Source organism: Hylobates moloch, unplaced genomic scaffold (genome assembly GCF_009828535.3).
Source record: "Hylobates moloch isolate HMO894 unplaced genomic scaffold, HMol_V3 SCAFFOLD_2, whole genome shotgun sequence".
Classification (NCBI taxonomy): Eukaryota; Metazoa; Chordata; class Mammalia; order Primates; family Hylobatidae; genus Hylobates; species Hylobates moloch.
In genome coordinates, this window is record NW_026652277.1 from 168,209,837 (window position 1) to 168,230,459 (window position 20,623).

Consider the following 20,623-nt stretch of genomic DNA (forward strand, 5'->3'; position numbering starts at 1 on the left):
TTCTCTAAAGAAGACATACAAATGGCCAAGAATCTCCTAAACATACTCCACATCACTAATCATCAGAGAAATACACAAATTATTATAAAACCAAAATGAGATACCATCTTATACCAGTCAAAAATGGCAATTATTAAAAAGTCAAAAAACAACAGATGTTAGCAAAGTTGCAGAAAAAAAGAGAACACTTATACACCGTTGGTGGGAATGTAAATTAGAATGACCTTTATGGAAAATAGTATGGAAATTAATCAAAGAACTAAAAATGGAACTACCGTTTGACCCAGCAATCTCACTACTGGGTATCTATGCAAAGTAAAAGAAATCTGTATATCAAAAAGATACCTGCACTCGTCTGTTTATTGTGGCAGTATTCACAGTAGCAAAGATACGGAATAAACGTTAAGTGCCCACCGACGGATGACTAGGTAAAGAACACACACACACACACACACACACACACACACACACACACATATCATGGAATACCACTCAGCCATAATACAGAATGAAATCCTATGTTTTGGAGTAATATTGATGGAACTTGAGGCCATTATCTTGAGTGAAATAACTTAGTCAGACACCACATATTCTACTTATAAGTGGGAAGTAAATAATACATACAAATGGACATAGAGACTGGAATAATAAATGTTGGAGCTTCAGAAAGGTGAGAGGGTGGGAGGGCAGTGAGGGTTGAGAAATGAGAAATTTCCTAATGGGTACAATGTACAGTATTCCAGTGCTGGTTACACTAAAAGCACAGACCTCATCACTGCAATATCCATGTAATACAACTGCACTTGGTCCTCCTAAATCTATATAAAACAAAGAGGCACCCCCTTAAAGCGCAGGGTCTTGCCAACTCTAACAATGGGGTTTCTCGATGTTTTTTAAAATAAAAAGACCATTAGTTCATAGGTATGAGAGACTGGTCATAAATTAGAACCAAGTAAGGATGGATTGAAATACCCACAGGAGGAACTCATCTTCACAGTTTATGGAACAAATATGGAACAAATATTTACTGAGCTCCCACTATGTTCTAGGCATCATCTTTAGCCCGCAGTGACAAACCCTTGACCTCAAGGGGCCCCTATTATAGTGGGGGGAAAATGACAAACGTCAACAGATGGCAGTACCTAGTATCATACATCACAGTGCTGTGAACAAAAGTGAGGCTGAGTACGGGAGACAGAGAGAGGTGGAGAATGCTGTTTTAGGTAAAGGTGTCAGAAGAGGCCTTACTAAGGGTGATGTTTCATCAGAGACCTGAATGAAGTGAGGGAAAGAGCCATGTGTATATTTGGGTAAGCACATCTCAGGTAGAGAGGACTTTTGAGTTTCAGGAGGGCAGAATTGCATCAAGAGGTGAGTGTGGCTACGTGGAGTGAGGAGAGTGGTAGGTGAGGGCGGTGTCATGAAGGAGTTTGAATTTCCTTCTCAGTGTAATGGGAAGCTGCTTTGAACAGGGGGAGGTGTGGCCTGATTTAATTCTAAAGTGCTAATCCTGTGCTTGTGGAGACATGGGCTGAGGTAGTAGGGCATTGAAGCTGGAATTGGGAGGCCAGTTAAGATACTGTTGCAGGCAAGAGATTATGGTGGCTTGGACAGGGTGGCGATGGTGGAGGTGATAAGAAGGGAGTGGATCCAGGATTTAGTCTGAAGGGAGAGCTGGCAGGACTTGCCGATGGTTGGATATAGACTGTGAGAGAATTTGGCAGTAGTACGGGGGACCTTAAGGTTTTGGCCTAAGCAACTGGTTGAATGATGGTGCCATTTGTCGAGATGAGGAACACTGGGGTAACAGTAGGTTTTGGGGGAGAAATCAAAGGCTTATTTTAAATACATGAAATTTGAGATGGTTCTGTGTATCCAAGTGATGATAATAAACAACAGCAGTAAATAATGCTTATGCCAACCTGCCAGGAGCTGTACCCCAAGCTTCACATACATTAGCTCACTCAGGCCTTACAGCAGCCCCGTGAGGGAATAACTGTCATTATTCCAGTATGCACATGGGAAACTGAGGCATGGACGTTAACTTCATTCATGGTCATGCAAAGTGTTCATGCCAGAGTTTGAACCCCAAGCGTTCTGCTTCGAGTCTGTGCTTATAAACATAGCTTCTGCTATTGTTGGCTGTGTAAGCCTGCAGTTCTGTGGAAAGGTCAAGGCTAGAGACATGAATTTGGGAGTCATTGGCAGACATTTACAACCATGCACGAGGTCACCAAGGGATTGGGTGTAGACAGGAAAGAGGGCCGCTCAGTAAGCTGTGGCACACCTCTGCATTGAGAGTCAGTTAGAGGGAAGGTGAGAGGTGTTTCCAGGAGGCTGAAAAAGAGCTGGAAGTGGGGCAGAAGAACACCAGGAGCCTGTAGATGCAAGCCACAGGAGAAGGGGTTTCACGAGGTGGGGAATGATCAGTAGCATCCAGTGCCACAAGAGACCATGTAACGGGAAGGCTAGGACACGAGTGCTGGATGTGTCAGCAGAGATGTTGTGGGTGACCTGGTAAGCGGTGTTTTGATGGAGTGGGAGACAGCAAGCTGATGTGACTGTGTTCAATAGAGAATGGAAGGTAGGAAGAGGAGAAGATGTGTAGGGACAGTTGAAGGAATTTTGCTCTGAGTTGCAGAGATGTGAGATGGTAGCTAGGGGAATGTAGGGACCAGGAAGGATGTTTGTGAGGTGGTAGATCTCATGGCATGCTGAGGGGAACGATCCAGTGGAGAGGGAAAACCTGGCGATGTAAAGTGAGAGGAGATGATTGCAGAACAGTCCTCATGTAAGAGAGAAGAGATACCGAAAAGAACGCAGAGGAGCCAAGACGTTTATTGACCTTTGCCTGAGTTCTTTTGTTATTAGGGGACACCATAGCGTGATAGTCCCTAAGGAATGGAGAGCAGTGTTGGGTGACATCGGTCATAAGCTTTTCTGATTGACCAAGATGTATATTGAAGACTCACTTTGCTCTTCCTTCCAGGTGCCGTGCTATGTGTTTGATGAAGAGTTGAGGAAGCATGATCTCAATCCTCTGATCAAGCTTAGTGGTGCCTACTTGGTGGATGACTCCGATCCAGACACTTCTCTATTCATCAATGTTTGTAGAGACATAGGTATGAATCTTTGTGGGGCTGAGCGGGTGGTGGTGAGGGATTTCTTCTATGGCTTCAATATCTTTGCCTTTCTACCTTTATTTCTGTTTGCACATCCATGTTTCTGATTAGGCCCTCTAATAAAGCTTTTGTCCCAAAAAATGTTCTATTTGCACAACCCACCTCTTCTCCCCTAGTAGATTCCATGCCTCCTCCTCAACCCCTGCAGATTCCATCCAAACTGTTGGTCCATTCCATGTGGGTGTTCTCTCGGCCAGACACCTTGGGTTTCGGAATTCTACAGTAGTGAGGGTCGGTCTTGTTCTCTGTGTGTGCCTGAATCCCTTGGCTCTGAGTTACGGGCTGGGTAAAAAAGAAAAAGGGATGATCAAGGACTTGCGTACTTGGTTGGGATGCATATTTGGCCCAAGCTGACTTGTTCCTTTCTCTGTACTTTCCAGAACTGGTGTGAGAAGCTTTAGCTTAAGCTTTAGAATCTTTGATAAATTAACTAAAGACCGTAAATAAATGGTCTTTATCTAAAAAGGGCCATGAAAAGTTTTACTAAGTCTTTGACTAGCCTTCAGCTGGTTTAACTAAGCCAGGTTTCTAAAACCCAGCTTGATGTTTCCCTCAGGGCTATGAATTGTTAGTCCTGTAGGCCAGGACTTGTCTTTCTGCAGTGCTAGCCATGAGTAAATTCTGCTGGTGATTAACTAATCAAAAGGTCATTTTTAGTGTTTTTCTTTGTTTTTTATTTCTCAAATAGTACATAATGCTTTGCCCTTAGAAAAGTTTGCAGAAAATTTTAAAAAATAAACTCAATACATGGAAGTATTGCTGGATAGTAGATGAGTATTAATTTATGATTATTCTTTAAATTGTATATATACCTTATGTACTATCTTGTTTGTGTATTATTTCTAAACAGTTAAAAACAGTAAATATACCCCATTCAGGGCTCACCAAAAGTAACCAATGATAACTAGATTTTTGTGTGTGTGTGTGTTAGAGTATTACATCTTTCTTTTGTTCTCCAAGGATAACCTTTATTGATTTTTTGGAAAAAGACTAATACAGTCTTTGTCTTAAATGAGTCTGTAACTCAAGTTTGGTTATGAAGTTGATGAGTTGTAGATTATTGAATTCTGTAATAATATGCTATTTTGATTTGGAAAACATTTAGGTTTCTGGTCTCTTAACATTTTACAGATCATCTGAATTTGCTGAGTATTTTCCTACAAGGTTTTTCTTTCCAATTTACTGGCAATTTGAGTGGAGCTTGAATGACGTTGATTCACAGTAGAGGTGCCCTAGTTTTTACTCAGACATTCTCCATTCCCAGGAAATTGCCCCAAGTCTCAAACCAAGATTGAATGTGACCCTCAAAACCTCTTGGATAGTTTCGGACTTGCCACCACGTGCCTGCCTCCTTGCATCCTCAGGGTGCTTGCCGTATATTCTGCCTTTGGTATACCAAGTGGATTGTCTTACGTTGAGTCCCCATGAGGGCAAGGAGCCTATGGCACAGCAGATACTATAGGTGGAACAAAGCAATCCTTTTGTGAAATTTCATAATTCCACATAATTTCTTAATTGTTTGGAAGGCTTGAGAGTTAAAGGTTTGCTTACCTCTTCACTAGCTGGTGCAAAGGTAGATAACCCTCCCCATCTTTGATTGATAAGGCAGGTAAAACTTAAGGGAGGTAAGATTATTCACTCGCTCATTCGTGGGAGAAGGGTTGTTTGAATCCCTCCGTGTGCTAGGCACTAATCTAGGCACTGGATTATAGCACTGAACTTACCACAGTTCCTGTTTTCCTGGAGCTTTAGTTAGGAGAAAAGATAGATAGTAAAATAAATCCCAAAGTATACTGTGTAAGGTATTGAGTCATGGTCATGGAAATGAATGGTAAAGAGCAACCCGGCCGTAGTCATAGCTGTTGCTACTGGCAACCTCTAACGCCTGCGTGATGTTCTGGACATATTCTGGGTATGTTTTCATCCTTAATCCTCCCCTAAACCTGTGCAGTAGCACACTGGCAATTGGATAGTTTTGTAGTTAGACCAACGTTGTAGACATAGTAAGTGGTCAATTTAGGATTTGAACCCAGAGCTGTGGGTTCTTTCCACTAATCTCCTAATTGTTCCAGTCATCTGTGGAGTACCTGCATTTTCTAGTCTCTGTAGCTTGAAAGGAGATAATGCTAATTTTGTTGTACCTCAAGCAGAGGATGGGTAAATTTCTTAATTACAGATAACATCATCGCCTGTTTCCTGTGCACCTCTTATGTACCAGTGCAGAGCCAGTACTTTACATTCCTTCATCCTGAGCTTTGTTTGCAGAGGGTTAATGGCTTGCCCAAGGTTTCAGAATAGTTACTTAGGGAGAGTTTTAGGAATTCAATAATGTATTTAAAGGGACCCTGGATCTAAGGGTATGTGTGATTATCACTCCTGACACCTAATCTGATTTAATGTAATACATGATTTTCAGACACACTACGAGACCCAGGTTCACAACTGCGGGCCTGTCCCCCCGGCACTGCCGCCTGCCTGGTAAGAGGAGACCAGGCATTTGATGTTGGCCAGCCCCAGGAGGGACTGAAGTTGGTGCGCAAGGACAGGTCAGTCGAGGCCTCCGATGCTGTTGGCATTTTTAATCTCCAGCAAGGACCTGACTTTCAGGGAGCTGCAGGAACATCCTTTTTCAGCAGGGCTTGGGATAGTCCCTGCAGCGTTACTGCTTCACATGTGCTTGTAAGATTGTTGGTCATTGCTGTGAGTCACATAGTCTAGTGTGCTTGTCTACTTTCTAATCAACTGTTTCTCTTACAGCAGTAAAAATATATCTCATGATCCAGTCCATAGTACATACCTGTATTTGCCTCATGAAATCATGCCTATCTTAAGGTGCCATCTGGTATTTTTCATTCTGTGGCATCCATGAAATTGATGTTGTGTCCATTGTGTTCTTGTCTTGGGAGGGCAAGAGAGGAGGGACAGTTTGCTGGTGACCTTCACTGGGACGTGACAGGGTCCTTGGTTCCCAGTGGGGAATGGTGTTCCTTATAATGTTTGTGCTGTGTACATATGCTCTTGTACTGCCTTTGTATCTTGCCTTGGCAGACATATACATTGCTCTAGTGTGTTGCACATGACCATATCCTGAACTTAGATCAAGGATTCACATTTTCTCCCCATTTAGAGGCCTTTTATAGACACCTTGTTGTGCTTGCTCTAGTTTGGAGCTTGTGGCATGTCTGGGTGGTTGTAGGGAGCATGTGCAATTATAATGACACTCTGTCCAAAGAAAAAACTCGAGCGTAACCTGAGGGGAAAAATGTTTGGAATTTTCTATGTGTGTGTCTGTATTAGTTTGCTCAGGCTGCCATAAGAAAATATGATAGGCTGGGTAGCTTAAACCACAGAAATGTATTTCCTACACAGTCTAGAGGCTGCACGTCTGAAGAAGGTGTCACCAGGGCTGGTTTGTTCTGAGGCCTCTCTCCTTGGCTCGTTAGCTGGCCGTTTCTTTCTGTGTCTTCACATGGCCTTCCCTCTGGGGGGTCTGTGTCCGAATCTCCTCTTCTGATAAGGACACCAGTGATTTTTTGGATTAAGGCCTACTCACATGACCTCCTTTTTCCTTGTTCATCTCTTTAAAGTCCCTGTCTCCAAATACAGTCACATGCTGAGCTATGGCTTAGGCCTTCAACATACAAATTTTGAGGGGAAACAGTTCAGTCCATAACAGAGTCTTTAAGTGACACATTGGTAATTCTTAATACGAATGAGTTTGTGTGACGTTTTAGTAACATGCAGGACACTGAGCAAAAGCGTGAGCTTCTCTCGTGGGAAAAGGCAGGTCATCTGTGATCAGCTGTTCTCTAGCAGGCAGCCAGGGGCACTGGGCCCATTCCACACTGAGTGCAGTAAACCCTGGTGGTGGGGGCCGTGTTGGATGGGGTTTGGGTGGTGGAAGAGAACCGCAGTTCAGTAACTGCTGGGCAGGTGCTGTGGGGTTAAGACAAAACAAAACTTTTGGCTGGCACCTAGAATTTGTTGTATAAAGAGGAAATGATTGACTAGTCTTGTGGGCAAAAATGCGCTTGGCCTGCTTGTCTGCTTTTTTTAAAAAAATTTTGTTATCTCATTTACAACAGTTTTTTGCTTGTTTATTTTAGTCAAATGGTGTTTCTTCCTTTTTTTTAAAAAATAATTTTTTTGTTCCTTTTTTCTTTCCTTATTCTAGGACATGAAGCAGACCAAACAGGTTTTCTTTTTGTTTTTGTTTTTGTTTTTAAGATGGAGTCTTGCTCTGTCACGTAGGCTGGAGTGCAGTGGCGTGATTTCGGTTCACTGCAACCTCCGCCTCCCTGTTCAAGCGATTCTCCTGCCTCAGCCTCCTCAGTAGCTGGGACTAGAGGCGCACTACCATGCCCAGCTAGTTTTTGTAGTTTTAGTAGAGATGGGGTTTCGCTGCGTTGGCCAGGGTAGTCTGGATCACTCAGGTGATCCACCACCTTGGTCTCCCAGAATGCTGGGATTACAGGCGTGAGCCACCGCGCCCAGCCAGGTTTTCTTAATATATCAAATTTATATGCTGGTCACTTTATATATTTGATTTTTTAACAAAATAACACTCACTGGAGTTTACTTTTTTTCAAATGGAAATGAAATGAAGTCATTTTATACCATGGCTTCTTTTATATTTTAATATTTCTTCTGTTACCCTCTCCCCCCAAGTGAATGTGCTGAGTGCTCAGGGCAACATATGAATTTGGATGTACTTTATACTTTTGTAATACTCTTTTCTCAATGTGGCTCTCCCAGGCTTGTCCTGAGTTACATGAGAGAAGAGGCAGGAAAGCTAGACTTTTGTGACGGTCACAGCCCCGCAGTGACTATTACGTTTGTTTGCCCGTCGGAGCGGAGAGAGGTAAGTGACTCGTCTCCTGATGACTAATGTGGCGCACATTAGCCTGGGTTGCCCATGCGAACGTGTTTCTGGGCTTGGGGCAGGGTGGGCCTGGATGCAGGAAGCTGGGAGCCATGACCGAGGCACTGGTGGGCTCTCAGGAGACAAGCTTCCTGGGATAGCTTCTGTGACATGCAGCTCACTCAGGGAGAGCTGTTTGCATTTTGCCTTTTGCTTTTTTACAGCAACCCAGAGGGGCCTCCACATACAATGGGATGGTGTTTTGTTCTAGTCTCTGTGAGATTATTTTAAGCAGTTCATGGACAGATTTTTTTTTTTGGTAGTTGGATTGTTTTAGTGAATAGTGGAAAAACGAAGTATAATTTCAAGCCTGTGATTTCTTATGAGAAGCATTTCCCTCCCTCTCTCTTCCCAGTCTGCCCCTAAACCCCCACCCATGCCTTCCCCCCTCTTTCTCATCACAGGCCAACTTATTGCTGTGCACTCTGCTGTTGATGAAATCTCCAGCGCAGCTATAAACTCTTCGAATGTGGCTGCTGAGACTTACTTGTCCTTGAGTGCCTAGCGCCTGCAAGTGTTCTAACCAAGGGCAGGTGCTGATGGAAAGGAGGCATCCCCCAGGGAGGAATGGGTAGGGCAGGGCTTTCCTTTAGTTTCTTTCTGCCTTCTTAGTAATAGGGTGAAGTAGGGAGGGGCTGAATTCTTTTGCCAGAGAACCACACTCCCCTTCCCCCAAGCAAATGTGGAATTTGCTCTGACGTCAGGCTGGCAGCTGGCCTGGTGTGTGTGGGATATGGAAACAGTGCAGGGCTCAGCTTTCCACTTTCAGTCCCCAGACTTCCACATCCAGGTGCTGTCAGCTGAACGAAGGCCGGAGTGTCTGATGTTTGTTGTGAATATGAATAGGGAGGAATATTTATTCACACTTTTCATTTGTACCTACAGATGTGAGTTGAAATCTTTTAAGCCCAGTGAGATGTTCTCAGGCGGTAGTGGTTTTAGTGTTTTCCCTTTTTAGTCTATGTTTGGTAAGAATCATTTTACACTATGAGAATCAAGAGAATTGGGAGTTTTCCTCCTTTTTCTTTGAAGGGGTATGAGGCATTTCTTGGTGTTAGAAGAAGAGGCTGATTTGTTATTAGTGGAGCAACAGGTTCCCTCTTTTTTTTTTAAAGATAGGGTCTCACTCTGTCGCCCAGGCTGGAGTGCAGTGCCACGATCTCACTTCACTACAGTCTCCGCCGCCGCAGTTCAAGCAATCCTCCCACTTCAGGCTTCTGAGTAGCTGGGACTACAGGCGTGTGCCACCACGCCTGGCTAATTTTTGTATTTTTAGTAGAGACAGGGCTTTGCTATGTTGCCCAGGCTGGTCTTGAACTCCCGGGCTCAAGTGATCTGCCCACCTCGGCCTCCCGCAGTGCTGGTATTACAGGTGTGAGCCACCGTGCCAGCCAGGTTTCTTTTCAAGCTTAACTGTTCACTGGGCAGACCTTGTGTGACATGTGCTTGGACACTGTAATACTTGGGAGGTTTGTTTAAGCATTTACATTTGCTCATTGAATGATTTTAGGAGCTGGTATTTAGTAAACACTCACCTTGTCATATAGATCTTTTTAAAAATGCTTTATTTATTTGTTGGGCTTACATACTATAAAGTTCAGTTTTTTTTTTAAGTACAATTCAGTGGTTATTAGTATTTTTTTTTTAGAACTGTGCAATCATCATCACAATCTAATTTTGCATTTCCATCACCCCAAAAAGAAACCTCCTGCCCATTAGCAGTCTCTTCCCATTCACACCCCAAGCAAGCCCTGGCGACTGTCTACCTTCTTCCTGTCTCTGCGGATTGGCCTTTTTTTGGATGTTTTATGTCAGGGGAATCCTACACTGTGTGGCTTTCTGTGCCTGGCTTCTCTTATGGAGCCCTGGGGTCTGCATCACCATGTGTCAGACTACACCGAGCCACGTGGGCAGAAGCATCGATTATGAGTCAGACAGAAGAGGGTTGGGCCTGCAACTCTGCAATTTACTAATTGTGTGCGACCTGTTTGTAAACCTGGCACCTAGTGCCTGGCGTGTAGCAGGTGCTCAGTGAGCATTTATGGGATGAATGATGCTGGGAAGCAGCACTGCTATGCCCGGTGCTAAGCCCAGTAAGACGTGTCTCCCAACGATGATTAAAAAGCTGGCAGTGACATTCCTGGTGAGCAGGGACCCCATCAATCCCTTTCATGGCTCACATCAAAGATGAATGGTGGAGCTCCCGCTCTGTAGAAGCAACACAGTGGCAGAAGCGGGTTTGTGTCTGGGTGGTGTCCTGGCTTCACCCAGGAGCAGGTGTGGGTACACATACGGTGGTGCCCAGGATCCCAAAGGGGTTGTGGACTGTGCCCCTGGATGTGCACGTATGTGATGATGTTCAGTCAGTGTCGGGGTTGCACCACTCCAGTTGAGCACCTCATGGAAAATGGTGAATGGACCATGTACCCTGCATGGCCTGTTAGCGCTTTCCAACGTCTTAGTGATTGCCAGGTGCCACTGAGTCCAGGTGCTCGCTGGCCGAAGCTTGAGTGTCTCTCTGAAGGTGACCAGACTAGAAAGGGAATAGAGTGTAAAAAGGTGTTACGAGTCAAATGGAAAATAAAAATAACAGTTTAGAAAAAAATTAAAAGTAACTACTGAGTTGTTATAAGTCAAATAATCTTAATGTGTTAGAGGCAATTATGATTCAAAAAACAGAAACAGCAAAATGTAGAAACCTAACAACCTGTCTTTGAGCTTTTCATAAGTGTGGAAAATCTGCATTAAGCCGCATGAAACATTTTTTATTTTGCTTCTTTCACATTGTTCCCGATAGGGCACCATTCCCAAACTCACTGCTAAATCCAACTGCCGCTATGAAATTGAGTGGATTACTGAGTATGCCTGTCACAGAGATTACCTGGAAAGTAAAACTTGTTCTCTGAGCGGCGAGCAGCAGGATGTCTCCATAGACCTCACACCACTTGCCCAGAGCAGAGGTAAGCAGGCACCTTCTGCCTCCTGGCGCTACTTAGGAAGAAGGGGATCGAGAGAGGGAACGGGACAGTAGGGGCCAAGTCAGTCCATGCATGCTCCTGGGTTGGAGAGAGCTGTAGTTTGGGCTGGTGTTTCAGAAATAGGATTCAGGTTTGACTAAGTAAGACTGTAATCTTCTAATACCTATTCATATAAAACAAGCCTCTTCCTGTTAATTTCCCTGTTTTTAGGTTCATCCTATATTTCAGATGGAAAAGAATATTGGTTTTATTTGAACGTCTGTGGAGAAACTGAAATACAGTTCTGTAATAAAAAACAAGCTGCAGTTTGCCAAGTGAAAAAGAGCGATACCTCTCAAGTCAGAGCAGCAGGAAGATACCAGAATCAGACCCTCCGGTACGTCAACAACCTCTGTGTGATTTTCCTTTCTCTTTGTGTTTCTTGAGACAGGGTTGCACTCTGGTGCCCAGGCTAGACTGCAGTGGTGCAATCTCGGTGCATTGCAGCCTTGACTTCCCTGCCTCAAGTAATTCTCCCACCTCAGCCTCCCGAGTAGCTGGGACTACAGGCATGCACCACCATGCCTGGCTAGTTTCTGTAGTTTTTGTAGACATGGAGTTTTGCCGTGTTGCCCACACTGATCTTGAAGTCCTTGCCTCAGTGATCCTCCCACGTTGGCCTCCCAAAGTGCATGGATTAGAGGCATGTGCCGTGGGACCTGGCCTGCATAATTTTCAAGTGCATTGTGTGTATTCTTGTGAAACATAACTCCCTCTCCTCCTTTTCTTCCTCTTTCCATTTTCCATAAGGTACAGGAATCAGTTACACCAGCATTCCTTCCTAGTAGACTTCGGCAAGTTGCCATTTGTCACTAATCAAATGTTTTTCCTGGCTTTAGAGTGAGAATGCTTCTGTTAGAACCGTTCACTTTATAAACTTGCTGTTTGTACGGAACCTACTGTAGGAAAAGTATTTAATGAGTTTACAGTTGATAGGGCTTTTTTATTTTAAAATTTGTTTTTAAGGAGTTTTAATTTTTCTCTGGCAGTTTGAGAATCTGAAGCACCATCAGCATTACAGAAAATTTTAAACAACTGAAAAAATGCATTCAGCACATTTCTTTTGACCCTTAACTTGGTAGTTGACCTTCATAAAAGCAGGATGAAGATGCAGTTTTCTGAAAATGTGTTAGGGGCAATTACGATTCAAAAATTAGGAATAGAAAACTGCAAAAACCCCAGAACTGGTCTTTGAGCTTTAAAAAAGCATGGAATATCTGCCGAGAAGCCGCATTTTAAATATTTTGTTTTTGCTTCTTTCAAATTGTTCAGGATCAGTATTGTCCAAGACCCCTCAGGCACGGCTGTGTTCATGGTGGCTGTTAAGAAGGCTGTCTAATTCTTGGGCGTTATTTATTTTGTACAAAATCTAAAAGTGAGAACAAGAGAAGTCTTCATGCTCACAGCAAAACCTTCGGCACTTTCTTCCAGCCAGTTACTACTTTGAAGCGAGACGATGTCAAGCCCATACATTTGGAACTCATTTCCTGTAGATATTTTTCCCTGGCTGGCTAGAGAGCTTGCTGTTTTAGATCAGTAGTGATGAGGCTATGCAAAAGGCTTAATGTAGACATTTAAAAAGATTCAAGTTTTTTTCTTGGTTCTCCCAAACACATTTGTCTGTATATTCACAAAAATCTAGATATTCGGATGGAGACCTCACCTTGATATATTTTGGAGGCGATGAATGCAGCTCAGGGTTTCAGCGGATGAGCGTCATAAACTTTGAGTGCAATAAAACCGCAGGTAAGTGTGCACTGGAGTTCAGCCCCTCCTCTTTCCATTCATGGGCATGTGCTTGTGTGTGTGCACAGGCGTGCCCTTGGAAGTGAACACTGAATGGAGGAGTCAGATGCCCTCCTTTGGACTGGCCAGCTCTAGCCCCCAGACTGGGTTTTTTCTGTTGGAGTAACACTTTCCCCACCCCCACTGCCCCAGTGGACACACACACATCCTGTTTGCGTTTTCCTTGGTTCTCTGTTTGTTTTGGGAATGGGCCCAGCACAGAGCTTGTTGGGAAAGTTTTCGTCTTGAATTTTGGTGCACGCTAAACTACAGCAAGGACAGATTCGGCAGGGGTGGGAAGGCTTGCCAGTTTTGATTGAGTGACCTCTTCTTTTATGTAATAAGTATCAAGATAATCCTTTTTGCAAAGTAGTGACCCTGTGGTAGAGTTTGGATCTGGGGATTGCAGAATGTCACTGGGTGCATTAAAGCTGAAGGCATGCATTTCTCTGAGTGATGAGAAGCACCCTTGAGTCACCAAGGCACTGGCATTTCAAAAAGCGGTGCCGCTGTCCATATCTTGACAATTGTAGACACAGTTGTAGCTGTAGAGAGATGATGGGATTCCATCATCATCAGAGACCTGCCCCATCTGTTGACCCCCAGGCTGTGACTCCAGGCACCCTGCAGGGCATCCCACCACTGCTCAGAGGAGTCCAGCCCAAGTGCTACCCAACCCAGAGGGTCTTTCTGGCCCTTGCTTCCTCTGTGTGTTCTGTGTGTTTTTCTACAGCAGAGCTTTGGGTGGCTTGGTTACAGGATGGGTTGCTACAGGATTCACTGTGGGATGAGGGAGAGGCAGCTGGACATGTGAACCATACTCTCGAAGCCTCCGGAGATCAGGTCTGCGTTGGGAGAGAGAGTCAGGCACCCCTGCCCTGGTAGCACCACACCCCTGCGAACGTCGTAGCAAGCAGGCAAAGAACCCGCCCAGGGTCTTGCCACTGGGAAGGCTTTCAAGCCCAAAATGCCCCAGTAACTGCTGTTGTGGCACCTGCCCCTGGGGTGCCCTTGTTCACAGGTCTGCCATTGCTGTCCTTGTTCTATCTGTGGTCCCTTTTGTTACTTTCACAATACACACTTTTTTTAGTACCTATTTGCTTAGGCCCTATGAGGCTGGAGGGTGTTGTGAAGATAGATGGCTGTCTAGGTGTTCACAGACTAGCAGCAGCGAGAGAGAAAGAGCATGATGATGGAAGTCCAGGGCAGTGCTGCTAGAGTAGAGCGAGTGCTTAGTGTCATCGCTCCGCTCCTTTACCAGGAGGGAGGCACCGAGGTCAGCTGGCTGGGGTCTGGGCTGGGCACAGGGGTAAGCAGTTAAGAGAGGAGGAAGTGCTGCCTGAGCCACGCTACATTGAGGAGCATGCCGGTCCCATGTTGGGGTGGCTGTAGGGCCTGGGCCTCCAGACATTCAAAGGCATGGACCAGGGGAGCTGCGAGCAGGTTAGAGGCCGTGTATGGGAAATGTGGCTGAAGATGACCCAGGAATGATGAGTGTGCAGTATTATAAGAAACCTGTATGTCCTGCAGAGGAGCTGGGTTATATCTGGAAATCTGTGAAGTCCCAAGGATTTTCAGCAGGGGTATGACATACATCTGACTCGTGAATGAGAAAATCAGTGTGGCCTCTGGATGCACCTCCCATCTGGTCTGAGCACTCCCTGCACCCCTCAGCTTCTCCATCATTCTCTCATCGCCCTCACCTCCTAGTCTACCTGCGCTACTAGCCTCCTTAGCCACGTCTGCACCCTGAATCACATCTCTCCTATTCAGTGTCCCCAGTCCCTAGGGATGCAGCCTGTATCTTCGCCATGTGCCCAGCCCCTCCGATGCCCGACCTTGGTTCTGGCTCCCAGGTCACCCCAACTGGCTCTCCTGATCTCCCGCTGGCTCGGGCTGCTCTGCTGTGGTATGAGTCTCCCTCCAACTTTGTGATGACCTCCTTTGGCCTGTTCTGTTCAGGGCTTTTTATTAATGACTTGGCCGAGATCTTTGAGAGTGTGCTGATCTCATTTGGGGATGCTGGGAAGACAGAATCATTGTCCAAAAATATTGAAATGGATGAGCAGGATATGAGAAGGGCATTATATCGTCTCAGACTTACAGGGAAGAGGTGTGGACATTGAGGAGCTGCCAACCAAACAAAAAACACAGGAGAGAAAAACCAAAGAGCAGAAAGAAAGAAAAATAGAAAAAAATAAAAAAGACCTGCAGTAGAGTGGGGAGATCTTGCCTTGTAGTTATGAGTGTCAATGAGGCCACACCTTCTGGGTTTGGTTCCCAGCTGCACTAGTTTTTAGTTATGAAACCATGGGCCCAGAGAGAGCTAAAGCCCAGATGAGCTGAGGCTTGACAAAACGGGTGAAGGCCTCCCCTAGCTCCATTTTTCCTTTTCATTATAAAAATTTTCAAACATAGAACATTAAAACAAAAATTTACATGCCTGCCACTCTGACAGCCATTGGTGTTTTGCCAGATTTTTCATGTAAGCCATGCATCATTGATGGCTCATATCACCCCACCCTGATGCGAAGAAAGAACATTCCTCTATGTAAATTCAGTACCATCGCTGTACTTAACAAAATTAACAGTGACATCCTGATATTAAAAAACCCGTGTTTTCCTAGGCTGTTTTCATTATGATTGTAACAAGGAGCCTGGACAGAGAGATGTCAGGTGTTTTATGGGAGGGTTTTGAGCTGGCTTTCAGGCAGGAGTTGGATTAAAAAATACTTACAATTCCTTCCAGCTCTGTAATTCAGCACTCCAAACTTTGAGAGCAAACTATGTACTGTAAAATTAGTTCATTTTTATTTTGCTCGAATTTAAACTTAGAGTTTTTGGAGAAAATCCCTTGGTAGACTCTGTTTATTAGATAGATGTAGTAATGTATTTTTGAAGGTGAACGAGTATTAATTGGCTATATAATAAAAGTGTGGTTTAAGTTGGATCTCTAGGAATTATGCATGTGAATCTAAGGTTCATGTACTTTTCAGGATGCAAGTGCATCTTTTGGTCATAATATTTTTTACCAATTGTTTAAATCTAGTTTGTTGTAAAGTGATGCTTTATTATTGGTGATTCTTTTAAATAAAGATGTTAGATAATTTTTTGGAAGAGCAGAATTCATTAGGATAGGCTAATAAACTACTCACAAATTTAAGTGGCTCAGCCCATTAAAGGTTTATTTTCTCAGTTCAGTGCTAGTCCTTGGGGTTGGGGTCATTTGGAGACCTACGCTTTTTCCATCCTGTGTTTCTGCCATCTGTAGGATGGGAACATCAATTTGGTTTTGTTTTTTCCAGGTCAGAAATAAGTCACTTGGCCCAGTCTGAATAGCAGGGGAGGCTGGGAAATGGAGTTTAGCTATGTGTCTAGAGGAAAAATTAAACTAGTTGGGTAAGAGGTAGCATTGTTTTTGCCACAGAGAAATGGGTGCTGCTGCCTCCTCCTTAGGCAGAGAGCTCCTTGGTTCCATTTGAAAACCCTCCTTCCCCTTCTGCTGGAATTGAGAGACTGAGGACACAGAATGGTGTGCTGGAGAATAAACTGGAGCCTTTGGAGCCAGACTGGCAACTTGGGGATTGTGTGAGTGAGGGAGAGATTGTGCAGAGCTAATCCCAACGTTGCTGATGAGTGGACAGAAACCACAGGCCTCATGAATAGTGATTTCTGAAGTCAAAGCCCAGCATGCTTAAAAATGAACCCGAGTGGTTTGGGAGAGGGGAGCACAGCTTACGTTCTGCTAAAATTCTTTGAGGAATTGAGTAACAATACGTGTAAGGTACGTAGCGATGGTTATTCACAAAATGGACTCTGCCTGCAGATTATTAGTACGTCTCAGATGCAAAACCAGCTCAAAAGTACAGACGAGTACTAGGACGATTTGTAGTAGTATTTAATTATTTGTAAACTTACATGTTTTTCTTCAGTTTGCAGAATACAAATCCTTTTCAGTAGTGAAATGTGAATCTAGTAGGATTAAACTGTGTGGAAACCTTGTGGGCGGGATGAAGAGAGGGAGGCAGAGGCGCGTCACTGTTGCTAAGTTAGTTGACCGGCAAGCTCAGGGGCCTGGCTGTGGTAGCTGCCTCTCGGTTGTCAGCTGCGCCCAGGAGGTGAAGGTGGAAGGCATTCCTTAAAGACAGTGGCTTAGTGTACTTATTAAAAACCAAAGCAAATCAGCCAATTAAACAAACAAAAAACACAGGAGAGAAAACCAAAGAAAAAAAGAAAAATAGAAAAAACCCCACAGTAGAGTGGGGAGATCTTGCCTTGTGGTTGTGAGCATAAATGAGGCCAGACCCTCAGGGTCTGATTCCCAGCTGCCCTAGTTTTTAGTTATGAAACCATAAGCAAATTATTTAGCCACCCTAAATCTGCAAAATGGTGCTAAAATTGTACCTTTGCCATGGGGTTTTGAGGATCAAATAGATTAATATAGTCGTGTTGCTTAACAATAGGAATATGTTCTGAGAAATGTGTCATTAGGCGATTTTGTCATTGTGTGAACATCATAGAGTGTACTTAACACACACCTAGATGGTATAGCCTGCTGCACACCTAAGCTATGTGGTGTAGCCTGTTGCTTCTGGGCTACAAGTGTGTACAGCATGTGAGTGTACTGAATACTGCATGCAGTTGTAACACAACGGTAAGTATTTGAGTATCTAAATATATCTAAACATAGAAAAGGTCCAGTGAAAATACGATATTATAATCTTTTGAGGCTACCGTTTTATATGCGGTCCGTTGTTGACCAAATGTTGTTATGCAGCTCGTAACTGTATAAAGAAAGTACTTAAACAGAGCCTGTTTTTCTGCAGCTTGCCTTTATGTAGCTGAGATGCTGAGCTCAGTGCCTGGCTGAGATTGTGCTCAGTACAGGTTCACTGCTGTGGCTGGTATTATAATTATAGTGATGATAATATTAAAGATTGGGTAGAAATTACAATTGAAATATCATTTGCTCTTGGTACAGAATCTTACTTCCTGTTTTCTTAGATCATTACATAGCTTATGATACCAAACCTCCAAGGAGGCAGATCACATGGTGGGAGGCTCAGACAAGGATTATGAAACCATCAGGGGTGGGAAAAGGAGTGTTGTGCCCATGGCCCCCTAGCTGGAAAGGTGCAGGGATAGGATTTCCAGCAAGGAGCAAGTCAGCAAAGCCTCTGAATCTCAGCGTCCATGGGATGGGGACGTGGCCTGTGAAGAGCTGGTTTTCAGACTTAGATCTGAACTATGCCTGCTGATGAATGGGAAATCTGGGTGGCTCACTCTTGGTGGAAGAAGAGGCTTGATTTCAGGAGGGTGTTACAGACAGGTGCACTGATGGAGCCACAGAATGCCAGCACTGTTTGGAGGTGTGCCACTAACATTGTGGGGCTGTCATAGGACCTTGATGTGCTTTCGCTGGGAGCGACTGACTATAGATGGTTTCCACTCTTGTTTTACTTTAGGGATGAGTCCCAGAGAACTTGTCTTGTTCACAGTCGCATCACTAAGTCAGCAGTGCACAGGGAACTAGAGCTCCATTTCTGTCCTCCTTTCTGTGAGTCCCCAGTGTCACCCAGAAATGTTCAGGAGCCTCTGGGAGCTGACCACAGCCCGGGAGCAGAGGATCCCACTCCCTGCTCTTGCATTCCTCCTGCCTGCCCTTTTAATCTTATCTTTGAAGGCGCTGTACTCAGCCTTCTGTCAATGTCTTCCAAGGTGAAAGGCATGCCGGCCTGCCATCAAGGACTTAGGGTTAAGCATCTGAAGCTTAATATAAGCCTCTGTCATCTCAGACCCCCATGGTCTCTAAAAAAATCTGGACCTGAATTTTTTAACTGGTCAGTTGGCATTGGTCCTTTTCAGTTTTTTCCTTGCTCCTTAGCTGTTCTCAGTTTTGGTCACGTATAGAGTTTAAATTTCTCCTCTTGAATCGTGCAGGTAACGGTGGGAAAGGAACTCCTGTATTCACAGGGGAGGTTGACTGCACCTACTTCTTCACATGGGACACGCCATATGCCTGTGTTAAGGAGAAGGAAGACCTGCTCTGCGGTGCCACCGATGGGAAGAAGCGCTACGACCTGTCCGCGCTGGTCCGCCACGCAGGTACTGCCCTCCTTGCCATGTGGGTCTCGGTCCACGTGCTCATGGAACATTTTCCCATGAGTATTTTTGGAAATGCGGTTACTATTTGCTTTGTCAGTGGGCTGGGTCACAGCCCGCCCCCGCTTTTTTCATGTGGCTGTGTGAATTATTAGAAGGAGCATTGGATTGGGAGATGAAATAACTGAATTTGAGGCCAGCGTATTATTGTTTTCTGGTCGGGTTACCTTGGGCTCATCGTAGTTGAGTGGAAACTCCCCTGCGCCTACAGGGTGTCAGGCCTTGTGCTCTGTGTTGTTTAGAAGCTTGCTTGCTTGCTTTTTTTTCCTGTAAGTTTTTTTTTTTCTCTCTTATAACAGCCTTCCCATAGGCCATATTCCCACTTAACGCAGGAACTCTCAGGCCCACAGAGTGGAGCTGCAGCTCAGTTGCTGTCTTTTGACCTTGTGTTTTCAGCCTTTACACACTGCCTCTCTTCCATCTCTGAGGTGGGATCTGCAGCCTCTGCCCCCTGGGGTTCTTCTGTTTGGATCCTTTAGGCAGATGGATGTGCGCCTTGGGCCGCTATTCATCGCTGCCTAAGTGTGCAGTGGGCTTGTACTCGAGGCTGAGCTTGCTGTTGCACAGCAGGCACTGGACGAGGTGCCAAGGAGGCAGCAGCACCCCTGACAGCACAATCCCTGCCTTCGGGGCTTGGAATTTAGCAGGAAACAGAGCAGGTGGAATAATAAGAATGGGAGTCTCAAGCAGGGATCATCTGATGGGAGGGATTTCTGGTTTTACCCTCTTGGCAGCTCAAATTAGGTGTATAGAAGCCAGTTGCCTCTGACCTGAAGCAGAGAGAATGACTTGCCTCATGTAATTACCACCCAGAACAGTCACAGAACTGCTGGCAGTATATTATTGCTCGTAAGTGGGAGTTGAACATTGAGAACACATGGGCACAGAGGGGAACAGCACACAGCAGGGCCTGTTTAGGGTTGGGGGTGAGGGGAGGGAACTTAGAGGATGGATCAGTAGGTGCAGCAAACCACCATGGCACATGTATACCTATGTAACAAACCTGCACGTTCTCCACATGTATCTTGTTTTTTTGTGTTGGTTTTTTTTTTTAAAGAAAAATAAACTGCCAGCAGTGACAGCACTGCTGCTCCTGTCTTCTGAGTCCCACCTGGTTTGCTAAATACCAGTTTAGAAAGAGGAATCCCTCTTGTGGAGTGTTTGAGAACCTGCTGCACTGTGAACCGCCTGGGCAGGGAGTGCTGGCAGTGCTGTTGTGGTTGAACACCCTGTGTGCTGCTGGGAACGGTGCCGTGGTTAATTCTGGCACATGTGTGCTAGTGAAGACATTGGTTTTCTGTGAAGCGGAAAGAGTTCTAGCTGCAGAGTTGGAGACCTGGCTGAGGACTGGCGTTGCCACAGCCAAGCACATTTGCTTGAGTGAGCTGCTCTCCAGGCCTGGGTTTTTTACAGTGAACTGGGTGGTGCTGTTAGATTCCTTAAGTTAACTTTTTTTTTTTTTTTTTAAACATCACTGTGTATAAGAGACAATCTAGGATCTATGAGATAAGGAGAGACACATTTTTCAGTCTACAGACTTCCTGACACAGCTCTGG

The 20,623-nt window shown here is 44.8% G+C and overlaps 1 protein-coding gene across 1 annotated transcript in view; it reads left to right on the forward strand.

Moving 5' to 3' along the window:
- Positions 1 to 20,623, forward strand: part of IGF2R (insulin like growth factor 2 receptor) — a 133,928-nt gene that overhangs the window by 51,229 nt on the left and 62,076 nt on the right. The window contains exons 5-11 of the mRNA XM_032161901.2: positions 2,990 to 3,122; positions 5,599 to 5,728; positions 7,938 to 8,043; positions 10,901 to 11,063; positions 11,292 to 11,457; positions 12,763 to 12,866; positions 18,846 to 19,010. Of these exons, the coding sequence (XP_032017792.1) occupies positions 2,990 to 3,122; positions 5,599 to 5,728; positions 7,938 to 8,043; positions 10,901 to 11,063; positions 11,292 to 11,457; positions 12,763 to 12,866; positions 18,846 to 19,010 (967 nt within the window). The remainder of the gene's footprint in view (positions 1 to 2,989; positions 3,123 to 5,598; positions 5,729 to 7,937; positions 8,044 to 10,900; positions 11,064 to 11,291; positions 11,458 to 12,762; positions 12,867 to 18,845; positions 19,011 to 20,623) is intronic.